General features: G+C 51.7%; 1 protein-coding gene across 4 annotated transcripts in view; it reads right to left on the minus strand.

Moving 5' to 3' along the window:
- The window catches only part of TAFA3 (TAFA chemokine like family member 3), a 107,304-nt gene that overhangs the window by 44,018 nt on the left and 50,550 nt on the right, over positions 1 to 12,736 (minus strand). For 3 of the 4 annotated variants that reach the window (XM_075121850.1, XM_075121851.1, XM_048826825.2), the window contains one exon: positions 5,222 to 5,371. The exons of the other annotated variant lie outside the window; for it this stretch is intronic. In XM_075121850.1, the coding sequence (XP_074977951.1) occupies positions 5,222 to 5,371 (150 nt within the window). The remainder of the gene's footprint in view (positions 1 to 5,221; positions 5,372 to 12,736) is intronic. 4 annotated transcript variants of the gene reach the window in all.

The following is a 12,736-nucleotide window of genomic DNA, read 5'->3' on the forward strand; positions in this document are numbered from 1 at the left end:
CCCCCAGGCTGGTTCTCCTTATGGTTCCAAGCCAAACTGATCTTTCTCAGTCCTTTTTTAAGGCCCACCTGTCCATTAAGTTTGGCTCACACCCTCAGCTGGGACGCAGCGAATTAATGATGGCACAGCTGTGGCTGGCCCTGTCTTGCCTTACAGAGGCCAGTCACCCTGTGATGAATATATTATAATGCAACGCAAAACATTCTGAGACTCTAAATTGAGATGAAACATTTAGCACGAAGAGAAATGGACACAAAGTTTGGAATTTACCCTTATGGGGAATTTGGGGGTTTTCACTCCCATTGGAATGAAGCCCGATTTTGGAATCTCAAAATGTTTCACAAAATGGCACGTTCCCCCCCCCCCCCCCCCGCCCCAGGTCTAGTCCCAAGCGCTCCCAGGGCGTGAGGCTCCGTGGTCACTGTGTGCTGGGGTGTTCTGGCAGCCGCAACCACATTGGGGTGAGTGTCGCGTGGCCGATTCTCTCCTGAGGTAGCAGAGTTCAGGGCTATGCCACAGAGCCCCTCCCAAGGCACCATGAGAGCAGGGACAAGCAACTGAACAGAGACAGGGCCTGCAGGTGCATTTTACTTGCACGGGAATTATTAGGCACAGAGCAGCCATCGTCAACTGTCCCAGCCCACGGCAAGCCGGCATCACCGAAGGACAGAAGACATGCAAAAGCCCGTCACCATAGCAACCTAAAGTTCAGCAACAACGTGGTCTAAGTTGAGGAATATTCATAATTTGAATCCTTAGAGGCCAGAGAGGAGGCGCCCAATGAAACGGTGCCTGAATCCCATTAACCGGGAGGTCATTAGGAATCAGGGACTCGACAGGAAACACCAGGCTGGCGGGAGGCATACGGAGAGGCATTTAACCGTGCTGAGCCACTGCTAGATCTTTTCCAGTTTGCTTTTGAAGACGAAAGGCTTGTTAGTGGTGGCAAACAAAGAGCAAACTTGATCCTCCTTGCAAATCTAACGGCACCAGGGAGGGTGTCCTGCCTCGCTGCTCTTCCGCCAAGACCCCTCAGCGTCTTTCATCCCCACAGCTCACCCCTCTTATGTGCATTCTGTCCCCGGCAGCCTGGCTGTTCCTGGTCACTGTCCACGGGCCACATTTTAATGACAAGCAGAAGATGACTCACTTCCTTTTTAATCTGCTTGTCTTTCTTCTGGTGCAGTGGGGGGTTCCCAGCACCAGGTGTGTGTGTTGGGGGGGGGGTCCCCCACTCACATTCTGTCCTTCTATTCTTGCCTCTGGGTAAGCTGTGCCGAAGTGAGAGCTTGGAGAGAAAAGCACTTGGGAGGCCTAGAGGCAGGCCCCGGGGAACTGCGCAAAGTTGCATTATCTTCTGTGATGCCAGCTGCTGGCAGCAGGGTGCGATGGGAGGGGCTGGTGGTGGATTGGATGAGTCACACTCAGAAGGCTGTGAGAGTTTAGGCACCTGAGACCGTCTTGCAGGTGAGCCGAGCAGGGACTGGCATCCATCTCCAGGCGCTGAGTGCAAACGGAGCCAGAGCCCTGGCCAAGGTGATCCATGGTGGGTTAGTGGTGTCAGGGGCCTAGAGTGCCTGATCTGTGAAATCAGGCCCCTTTATGGAGTCTCAGTTTGGGCTCCCCAAATGGGCTCCTAAATCACTCGTCACTTTGGAGAATCTCGGTCCCACTTCCCTAGGCTAGTTCTGAAACGGCTTTGCTCAGAGCTCTGCTTTGCCCAGCGAGTTCAGTGTCTCAATACAGGGACTGTTCCTAATTGGCCCTGTCTGGCTGAAAGCTGCTGCCAGACACAGTCCCAGCAGGCCCCCTCGTGAGGAGCCAGCCTGGTGCATGGCTTTAAAAACAGTCGTGAACATGGAACAGTGTCTGGAAACAGCTTTCAAACACGTCCCTCCCTGTAGTGCTGGCAGGGCCTTCGCAGTCAGTGTGACACAGGACGGATAGGTCCCTGGTGCTCTTATCAGGCTGGGCAAACACCTCCAAAGCAGGGATGGGGAGGCAGGGCTAGGTTCTATTTCCAGACATACCACTGAGACCTCGGGCAAAGAATTCCTCTGCCCCTCAGCTCCCCGTTCTGATACAGGGAGATGATGACACTCACCTCCTCCTAGCTGGAGGCATCGTGAATGAAAGCGAAAGCACCTGGGACAGATGGCACTAGACCAGTGCCAACTAGTTCTGTCTAGACTGCTGCACTTTGGGGAGGTTCAGGGTTATTTTAATTGTATTTTTAGGCAACCTCAGGAGTACCTAGAGTGTATGTATGGAGGGGTGCCCTGCTCAGTGTTTGTAGAAGTTCTAATAAAATAAATCAGGGATAACTACATTCTCCTGCTCATGTGGCAGAAGACTGGCATACCCAGGGGCACGAAAGCCGTATCTGACACTTCTGCTTAACAGGCACTTGGCAGAGACTGATCACGGTGGGAGAACCTGCCAGTTTAGCATGTTTGGATTGGGAATATTTTTTTAAAAACATTCAGTGTTACAGATGTATGGAAAAATCCCCACTGCTGGCAAAACGGGGGCGAATAGCCCCATCCTCAGAGGTTAGAAGGGACATTTCCTCTTCTGGCTCATCTTTCCCAGCAAGCAATCACTGCAGGAGGAAGTAATTTCATCACAAAGAGCTTCCTTTCCTGCGAAACCAGTATCATTTCTTTGCCAGCCAAGTCCTGGCATGTGTCAGTGGGGAGGCCCCGCATTCGGTCAGAAGCACCACGTATTTCACAAATCTGCAGAGAGCAGGAATTTCTGCTGATGTCGCCAGAGGGAGATGGCTGCCCAGCTCTGCACACCTTTCACTTCCTCTTCCCCCCCAGGCTGCGCTCTGCACTGCACAGGCCTGCTGTTGGCTGAGTTCCCCGGTATGTCCACACTGCAGCTGGGAGTGCGCTGTCTAGCCAGGCAGACAAACTCGCACTGACTCGGCTCGAACTAGCCTGCTAAAACTAATGGTGTGGACACTGTGCACCGGTAGAGGCTTGTGCTAGCTACCACAGCTCAGACTCACACAACCCCATGTCCGAGCTCAGCTGGCTAGCCCACACCTCTGCCAGTGCGGCAATGTCTAGCTCACTGGCACCAGCCGAGCTAGCACGGGTCTGTTTATCCCAGCTAGGAGGTCGCTCCCAGCTGCAACCTCCATATACCCCAAGGGACCCGGTTTGACCTGTTTGCTCTGTCTGCTTCTGCAGAATCCCTAGTTTCTCCCACTAGGGCTGGGTAAAAGCTACTCATCCACTGAGCCTCTCCTTCATAACTACAGCAGGGAAACCATTGCAGTCACTAGCCTACTTCAGGGTATACTAGCCTCAGTAAAGTGACATTCACTACTCAGCTTTGTTCCTCCTGTGCATCTGATGCCTGCTTCGTGAGTAATTACTGGGGACCACTCTGCAGGGAAAAGGCAGCACAGAAAAGCCACTCGGGACAAAGAGAACCTGCCCAGAAACATGAAGCTTGTGCCTCTTGGCGTTGTTCACAGACACATTTACCCCACATCTGCTGCCCAGCAAATCAATAATGCACTGGGAAAGGCTCCTGCCACTTCTGATGGATCCAGTGGGACACCATGTGACACCATTCAATAAAATATAGATGGGCTGGGTTTGTCTTAGTGCTTTTCGTAGATGATTATGTGGCATGACTCTAGTCACATGTCTCACAGTCCATAGCACTAAGTCCGGGCAACAAGTGAGATCCTGGAGGGTGTTGTTACAGAGCCTAGTTCCTTCCGCTGCCCCAGATCTGCACAGTCAAAGCCAGTACCATGTACGGTGCTGGAGACCCAGCCACACGTTAAGATGCATGCACGGAAGAGCCCATCACAGCTTTTCAGCTGCAGGGTTAAAAGCACACGCAGTTCCTTTGTTGTGCTGTAACGGAGCAGGGTTGGCTCAGCTCAGCCCCAAGGAAAGGGATTTCCCGAGCACTCTCATTCGGGGACTCTATTATCTTTCTGGGACCCATCACTTCCAAGAACAAAGGTGAAGAGTGGCAGGGACTCCGGTCTAACTGCCTGGGCTGGACGCATTTAGAACCTTTCTCGTCCCTACTCAGCTTTGTCACCTCTATAGTGCTGAGACCGTTTTCTTCCCTAGCCCCATTTCTGAGTGCTCAGCACCCACAATTGCAGCCAGATTTTCAAAAGAGACCAGCCCCCAGTGTGGACACAACGTGCTGAGCTCATTTGAAAATCTGGCCCCATGACACTTCAGACACATCTCTTGGCATTCAATCCCTCCCGTAGGGCCACGTTGCATGGGGTCACACAGCCCACGGCAACACAAGACACTGACTAGAGGGGAAAAACGCCTCAGAGACAGGGCACCTGTAACAAGGGGGGACAATGGGGCTGACTAGAGCTGCTGACACCCATCCCCATGTGCAATTGCCTTCAGAGTCCATTGTTCTATCTCCTTTGCTGGGTGCCCTACTTCTAAGTCAGCCTGGGCTGGCTCTGCAGCATGAAGGCAAAGCAGGACTCCCCATGGGGACACCCGAGTGCTGTATGATACAGAAGAGGATGCTCTGCTGAGGGGCAGCAAGCGCAGAGCTCTGCTATTATCTGCATCAGGCCCAAAGCAAAACAGAAAGGAACCCAGGGCAGGGACAGTCCTCATCTTCCTGGCTGCACACCAGCGCCCTCCCTGCCCCCAACAGAACACACAGGCCATTTCTAGGTCCTTCTGTGGTGCAATGGCTGGGTAATTTGCCCACCATGGGTCACTGGCCCGCATAGAACCGGGGACTTTCTGCAGCCAGGGGATGAGGCCCAGCCCACTAAAGTCAAAGGGCGTTTTCCCATTGATCTCACGGGGCTTTGCAACAAGCACCCAACGCACACGCTCCTGCCACTTGAGCAAAGGGAGCAACTCCTAGCTGTAAGTTGTCACCTGGCCCCAGGTTACCGCTGGCGCCCACCGCCACGCTGCCCGAGCATCCGTACCTGGACCAGTTACGCGAGGGAGCCAGCACCAGACACACCAGCCAGCGCGTTGCATTTGAAAAGGTGCTTTTCCCCTTCCTGGGGTGGGACTGGGACTGGGGACGCTGCAGCACAGCAAGAGAAGCTGCTTTCGCTGGAGTGGAAGTGCCTGGACTCTAGGAGGAAAATCTGTCCTGGTTGGACCCCTGGCCCCCAGTTGCAGACCCCAGAGGGTGGCCTGGGCACTCTGCTAGGCATGCGCACAGGCTTCACGCGCCGTGTACTCACCATCCACGCAGGAGGGAGCCGCACGAGTCGTCCCTGCCACCTGCCCTGGGAAGCAGGAGCATTTCACTGTCTGGGAGCGCTCTTCAATCTTGTTCTTATTGCAGCATCTGTGGGCAGCGATGACTTCGCACGTGCCAGGCTCTATGTGCACTGTGGGGAGGCAAACAACCGCACCTGACCCGGAGCTGCGTGGCCGGAGCCCAGTCCCAGGCTCTAGCTTAGCAGTTACCCCAAGCAGGCTCCAGCGAACTCCTTACACCAGCAGAGCAATGAGAAAGGCCTCTCCGCTAGAAACAGACTGAGAAACCCCAGGAGTTGCACCAACACCAGACAGGAGACAGGCTTGGGGGATCCTTCCTAATAGGCGTGGTCACAGACCCTCCGCCATCTTGCCCTCAGTCCACTGCATAACAGGGCAACGTTCCTCCTCATCGCAGAGCGCATGGCATGAAGTCGTGCAAGGAACTGGCATGAGCTCCAGATGTCTCAGCCAGAGGAGGGGACCCCGTTAGCTCAGCGGGGCAGCCTGGCACTCTGTAAGTCAGGTTCTTACGCCCCGTCCAACAGGGCGGTGGCTGAGTGCTGACAGTTTGGGACTGTCAGCTAGAACTGCAGGACCCCGTTATGTTCCGCCATCATGTTCTCACACTCATCAGGGTTTGCACTTTGGCTCCAGTAAGCTGCTGGGGGACACTGGCGCACACAGAGCCAATCCAGCCACTGGCTCTCAGACTGCACCAGTGCATTGAGTCCACAACATTGTCCCAACAGCAGTGAGCAGGTGCAGTGGGAAGCTCAGGGAAAAACAGCACGTAGGGTAGCCTGCCCCTCTGCCAGCCCACTCCTGCGGCTGCTCAGTAAAAACCAGCAGCACACAGGCCAATGGGAGTTTCCCCATCTCCCCAGCAGGAGAGCCCCACTCCATGGCTGCAAGTGATCAACGCAACGTTTCCAAGGCCAGGTGCCTGCTGGAAGATTGGACATCTAGCCAGGTGCTGCTGCTGAAGGAGTCTAAACCAGGCCTCAAGGCTGCTAAGCACACCCCTATGGCTGTGTCCAGTGGCTCCCCAGCCCATCTTTAAGTAGGAAGAGTGCTGGCCCTGGCTTGGGCTCATCAGACTGCTTGAGTTCTATTTACTCCTAATCACCCGCCCTGCTGAGCAGAATGAATAGCCTTTCCTCATGGCAGAGGGAAGGGCTTTACTGAAATCAGCTAGTTGGTTAGTTAATTGGAACTGAAAATGAGATGCAAACTTGATACGAGACCACAGAGAGAGGACGATGCCTCGCAATGCCTGTGGCTTCAGTCAAAACACCATCAGCTCCAGCCCCGAATGTTACAACCAAAGGGACGTTCATTCCTGGCACCCTATCCACGTGCAATCTGAGCCCCAGCCCTGGGCGTGTCTTAACTTTACAGCAACGCTGCAATGTCTTCCTGCTCAGCAGAAAGGGAGGGTGTTGTTCTGCTGCTCTTTGCCCCTCCCCCTTAAAATATTAAGGAAGAAGGGAAACGAATGCACTGGCTTATCACCTCTGGGATCCCAGCTCAGAATCTAGTTAGCATCACAAATCAATGCATTTCACTGGGTAATGGCCCATACAGCCACCATACAAATTAGCCAAACAGGTCTGGATAGACTTTGATCCCATGACCTGGGAGTGAGTGATCCCTGAAGGTCTTATTTAATGAGGACTGAAAGAAGTGAATGGAGCACCACACACTATGACAACACCCCACTGTGTTACCAGGAATACACTGCCTTTGATGGATGCAGTGATCAGGAGTCAGGCTTTTCCCATGCACCAGCACCATTATGCAGAGATGTATATGGCACATTTTCAAACCCCGCTGCCTAGCTGGACCCCCAAACCTTCCTCACACAATACAGATGCAGTTCTTGTTCCTGTTCCGAATGAACAAAGACTGCTTGACCCTGCAAGGGGCAAAGAGACACAGTAAAGGAGAAAATCTTAAACTGAGGGCTCTAAATTCTGGGAGAGACCAAGCACCTTTCCATCCAGGGCTCTTTCTAATGACAGCTCAGCAATCCTGACAGGAAAGCCGGTCTGCTCTGCAATGTCCTTTGTACCCAGCTGATTTAATACTGATTTAGTAATTGGGCGAAAAAACAGTCTTGTTTTTAAGGCAAATTACTCATTTTGAAACATGAAAGACATTTAATGGATGAAACTTCTTCTGCTGTCTCTCCCACAGGGCCCCCTATGCTGCAACATCTTCAAAAGCAGCTATGGGATTTAGGTTTCAGAGTAACAGCCGTGTTAGTCTGTATTCGCAAAAAGAAAAGGAGTATTTGTGGCACCTTAGAGACTAACCAATTTATTTGAGCATGAGCTTTCGTGAGCTACAGCTCACTTCATCGGATGCGATGGGATTTAGGAGACTAAGGCCCACTTTCAGAAGTGATTTGCACAGTTAGGAGCCTGCCTTTCAATGACACGTGGACTCCTAAGTGCCTCAGACGTTTCTGAAAACGGGACTTACCTAGAGTCTCATTTTTTTTGCTGCCATTAATAATAAAAAATGGATAAAAGCCCATTCAAGTTTACCTGGATTTTCGCCTTGTAAATGTCCAGACTCCCATAAAAATGGTTGAGCAGCCAGCCAGGCAGCCAGATCTCTGATGCAGGTCTCACCCTGCTCTCTCTACAGCAGCAACCACCTTGGCAGAGGCGCTGAGACCCTTCCGCTGTAACACTGCGAGCAAGTCATCAACACATGTCTCAGCCAACGAGCTGCCCTCAAAACCCTGCGGCAGCCCCGGGGCCACCACCGCCACACCACTTGCAAACCAAGTGCAACGTAAACGGCACAATGTGGGAAATGCACATTAGCTGGACCCTCTCTAGCGAGTGGCCATGCACTAAACGGCCAGGGAGCCTGCTCCTGTCAGAACTGGGCTTTGCTCCAGAGGCTTGGTACTTTTTGCAGTTCAGCATCCACAGTCGGACGCTGTCCCTTCACTCTCTTCTATGTCGTGCCCCCAGTGAATTGAGGCAAGTCTAAGACTGGCTGCTGGTCCTAAATTAATCTCTTACATCTACTGAACAGCCTGCGCACATCTTTCATCTTATGGTGCTAGAAGCTGATGAACACCGGTGTAAAGAAACCCCCGGCCCAAAGACAGAAGCGTGTGTCTTAGCAATCACAACAGTCCCGGATCAGCACTGCGCCCGCCAGGCAATGCTTTCGCTGGAGAGTTCATCAGGAAGATATATGAGTGAGAGCCATTTGATTTCAAAGGAGACACAGAAACTGAGAGGACTGTGAATACTGACCCCGTGCTCACCACTAAATCACCTGCAAGATCTCAAGCTTCAAAACTGATCTAGGATGTATAGAGCGGTAATTTACAACCCCCAGAAGTACTGCTGTATGAAGCCTGTAAACACAGTAATGGCAAGTTAAGTGCAAAAATACTCTGGGTTCCCCAAGCCAGGATCTATGGGCTGCTCAGTGCTCTGCACACTGCAAGAGCTGACAAAGATACTCAGCTCCACTTCCCTTCCGGGCTCTTAGAGGACATTGATTACTGAGTGGGGCATTATGGAGAAGTCCTACAGCATTTAATAGAGAATACCACCCTTGCTGAAGGTTATCAGTCTGTAGACTGTGTAGACTCATAACATGGCTCCCACTCACTATTAACCCCCACAGATTGAGTGAGTACGTTCAGAGGAATTCTACTGCTTTTATTTCTATTTGATTCTGTAAGAGTTCTCCCTAAAGATGGACACAGAAGCTGAGGAATTGGTCTGAAACTTTGATCCAATTTGAATCCAAGTCAGAATTATTTTTAAGGTCTAAAAAAGATGGTATTTTTATATGGAACATCCATGTCCAGGAAGCCTCGAGAGACCCCAAGCAAGCACATTCTCACTGGGGGTTGGGCTAAGATCAGGTAAGCACAGAAACGGGAGGGTGCACATCTAAAGAAACCCTCTTTAGTGGCCAGTCCATCAAAGCCACAGCAGGAGGATGGCACTGAGTTCATACCAAACACACTCTGGCTTGGAGGGTGGGAAGTTACCATGGAATCCCTGGTTCCAATCCCTCTCTGAAGGATTTGGTGCCACAGGAGGCCAGGAGTCAGGCCCAGGCTGCTCTGTGGGCATCCTTTGCATTTCTCTCTCTTGTTAACACAGATTTTGGTTGCTCTCTATGTTGAAGTTCCCTTTACTGAAGGGTTATAAAGTTATGAAGTTCCCTTTACTGACGGGTTACCTACAGGACTGGTACCAGTGACGGGCATGTTACAGACATGAGCACAGGTGTTCACGGACCAATAAGGACGTCCGTAGAAGGAGATGCAGATGGTTATAAGCCGACAAAGCGCTAGGCCCCCTGTCCAGTTTAGCAGGCAGTAGCAGAAGCACACGGGCTTCAAAGAGCTGCAGCACAGTGGCTGGCCTCTGCCCCCACTGGGTTCAAAGCTAAATTAGCTTGAATTATCCTGCTTCCATGAGCAAGCCGGCTGCCCGGTGTGCTCCAGCCTCTGTTGGACACCATGGAGAATTGTGCAGTGCACCAACCTGCTCTCTACCGCACACCAGGCGAACTCAGCTGTGAAAGGTCTCTAGTGCTCAGCACCCCTCGTCCCAACTCATAAGCCGTAAAAAGAAATTCAAATACAATTTTTCTTTGCACTGCTACTAGCCCAAGCCTTCTTTCATAGCTGCTCCTCAGACCCTCCCATCAGCCTGTGCTCTGTGTTAGGGTTTGTCTATGCTGCAGTCACGGGCCCACCAACCCAATGCTGCTAACAGCACTGAACAGTACCACTGTCATTGGTATTGTAGAAACGATGGGAATGGCTAAGCACCTGCAATCTCTGGGCCTTGCTCAGTGCTTCAGTGGAGATTTTGTTTGAACAGAGTGTAAGAGAAGACAGCAGCATCTGGCCTATTGTCTCTAGAGTCTTGTCCACATTGTCCTGCTGTTGGGAGCCCACTGCTGGCATTTGATGCATCAGGTCCGTTAGAGCCATTAGAGCAAGGTTAGATGACACAATGCTCAGCACACCAACAGGCCATCTAAACCAGGGCTCCCAATGGTGCTAAAACTGGGGGAGCTGACCTGGGGCTGCCAATCGTGGGAAACTTTTGCAAAATTCCTTTAGCACGGATAAGGTAAGGCTTTGCTGTAGGCAGACTGGTCTCTCCCACAGTCATTATCAAACTGCCTCTGGATGGGAATTCTAATTCAATGGGATTAGAAAGTTACAGACAACCAACACTTCTTATCAACAGTAGGGGAAAAAAAGAAAGAAATCCCTGGGTGTTCCTGCTTCTAATAGATCCTTGCAAATCATTCACATACCCCAGCAAGGAGATTTCTGCTGGCCACAGGCTGAAAGGAGAAACTAGCTGTCTTCCATTTCCAGTCTGATAAATACCCACTAGCAAGGTGCAGCCTTCCCTGGGGCAGCCCGGACTCCTGTGCTACCATTGTCTCATCCCTATGGGTGCTGGGGGTGGGGGGGTGGTAAGTGACTGGGCACTCACCTGAGGATAGAACAAACCTCTGTTTCTCCCCAAATTCAAGCCACCCTGAGGTGATAATAGCTTGCATTCCTTAGATGCAGCATTAGATTAGGCCAAGTGACCATCCTGTGCTGTTTCTGAACTAAGCATTTGCAGGACATCTTACAACCAGGGTAAGAATTTGCTTTCCTACCAACCTGAATTTTGCCGCAGACAGGAGTTAGATAAAGGTAGAAGTTCAGCACAAGTGCAAGTCTCTGAGTGCAAGTTTCTCAGCTGTGTGCTCCTTCCAGAACCCAGCATTTCCAGGCTTTCCACTTCATTTGCGCGGCGATTTTTTTGTCATGGCAAAAGCCCCTCACGGGCCTCTGAGCTGTGTTATCGAACAGGAAGAGTCATTGGGAAATGTCTCTGGCTTTTCAGGCACATTCAAGTGAAGTTGACTTAGAAGCAGTAACACCCCCTGCCTTCCCCAGGGTGGCATTTCCATGATTCTGAAGGGGAATTTCCTCTGCTTTACAACGTTTTCAACTCCCTGCTGGGAAATAACAACAAAACACAAACTACTGGGCTACAACAGTGAACCCTCTCTGGTTATGTTGCTGCTACATCTGGGTCCCTGATTTTAAACTCAGCGTGGCCATGTTCTGAATCGTTAATTTATGCCCCAGATTAAAAGCCTGTTCATTACAGTCTCGAGTGGTGGGTTGAGTGATTGGGGCCAGAGTTTGTTCACATTGCATTTGCATTGTCTCAAAACCAAAACCACCATGAAGCAAACACAAAAGTGTCCATCGTCGCAGTCAGGCCGTGAGTCCCCCAAGCAGAACCGGCCCAGATTGTTCAGACAGGTAGAACTTCAACATGAGTGACCAAAGGAGAGGGCGAACCAGACAACACGTGGGTGAAGTGCTCGGGGCTCCCCGGTGCAGGGTGAAATAGAATCTTACTACTGATGTGTTGCAAAGGAGCATGGCAGAGCTAGTAAAGACAGGCAGGACACCTGGGCACGGCTAGCCCAGCAACGCTGCACCCCAGCCAGTAGAGCACATTGTGTTCTAGCATTTTAGGGTAGCTGGAACAAACTGTTATGGTCCCTTGAGAGAAGTCACAGCTGTGTTTGGATAGCTGCTTTGGTGGTTTGTGCAATTCACCTGGCTCATTTCTCATGGAGCCCTGTTGTGCCATGGCCCTCTGTGTTCTGGGAAGTGCATCGTCAGTTGGGGAAAGAGTGCAGCATGGACAGAAGCTGCTTCCGGGTACCCTAGTTCTCATAATCCTGCAGGGATTATTGCAGGGACTAGTAAATTCATTCTCAGTGCACTCACAAAGTGCCTCCTCAATGCAGTGCGCATGCCACAGCCCCTTGCAAGAACGCTGCAGCTAGTGCCCAGGTGTGACGTTCACACAGGTCACTGCTGTGGGGCATGCAGCTCACACACGACTCAGTGTGAGCTCTCTTGGGCTGTCCCTCTCCCACACCCTGCCAGAGACACATGTCCTGTGTTACAGTTCAGCTCAGGTGAAATTCATCCCGAGGCAACAGGCCAGAACGCGGCCTGTGCACCAGTGACGTCCCATCCGAGTCCTGTTCCGAGGCCATCTGTGACAGTTACACGTGGGGCTTGCACAGCACAGGGGTGAATTCCACCCTCTAGCAAGAAAAGCAGCAATACCATTAGGGGTCGATAAGTGAATTAGGGGCAGAGTCTTATCCCCCTTGGCTACAGGGCTGCCGTTTCTCCCCTGCACAGGGAATTCCGGCAGACCCTGCAAGCTGTGTCTTTCATCGAACACTCTCCTATTCCCTGCTCTGAGCTGGTTTTATTGCAGCATTGGTAAGTAGCATTCCTGCCACTCTGGAGGGAGCAGCCATCACGTTTAATAGCCAATTTACCAGCCCCGACACCGCACTCCTCCTTCTTCACCAGCTTGTAGGCAAATAATTACCACGACAGGAAGGCATCAAATATTTATATCCCCTTAACCCAGGAATTTGTCTGGGCCGAG

Source organism: Caretta caretta, chromosome 21, assembly GCF_965140235.1.
Source record: "Caretta caretta isolate rCarCar2 chromosome 21, rCarCar1.hap1, whole genome shotgun sequence".
NCBI lineage: Eukaryota > Metazoa > Chordata > Testudines > Cheloniidae > Caretta > Caretta caretta.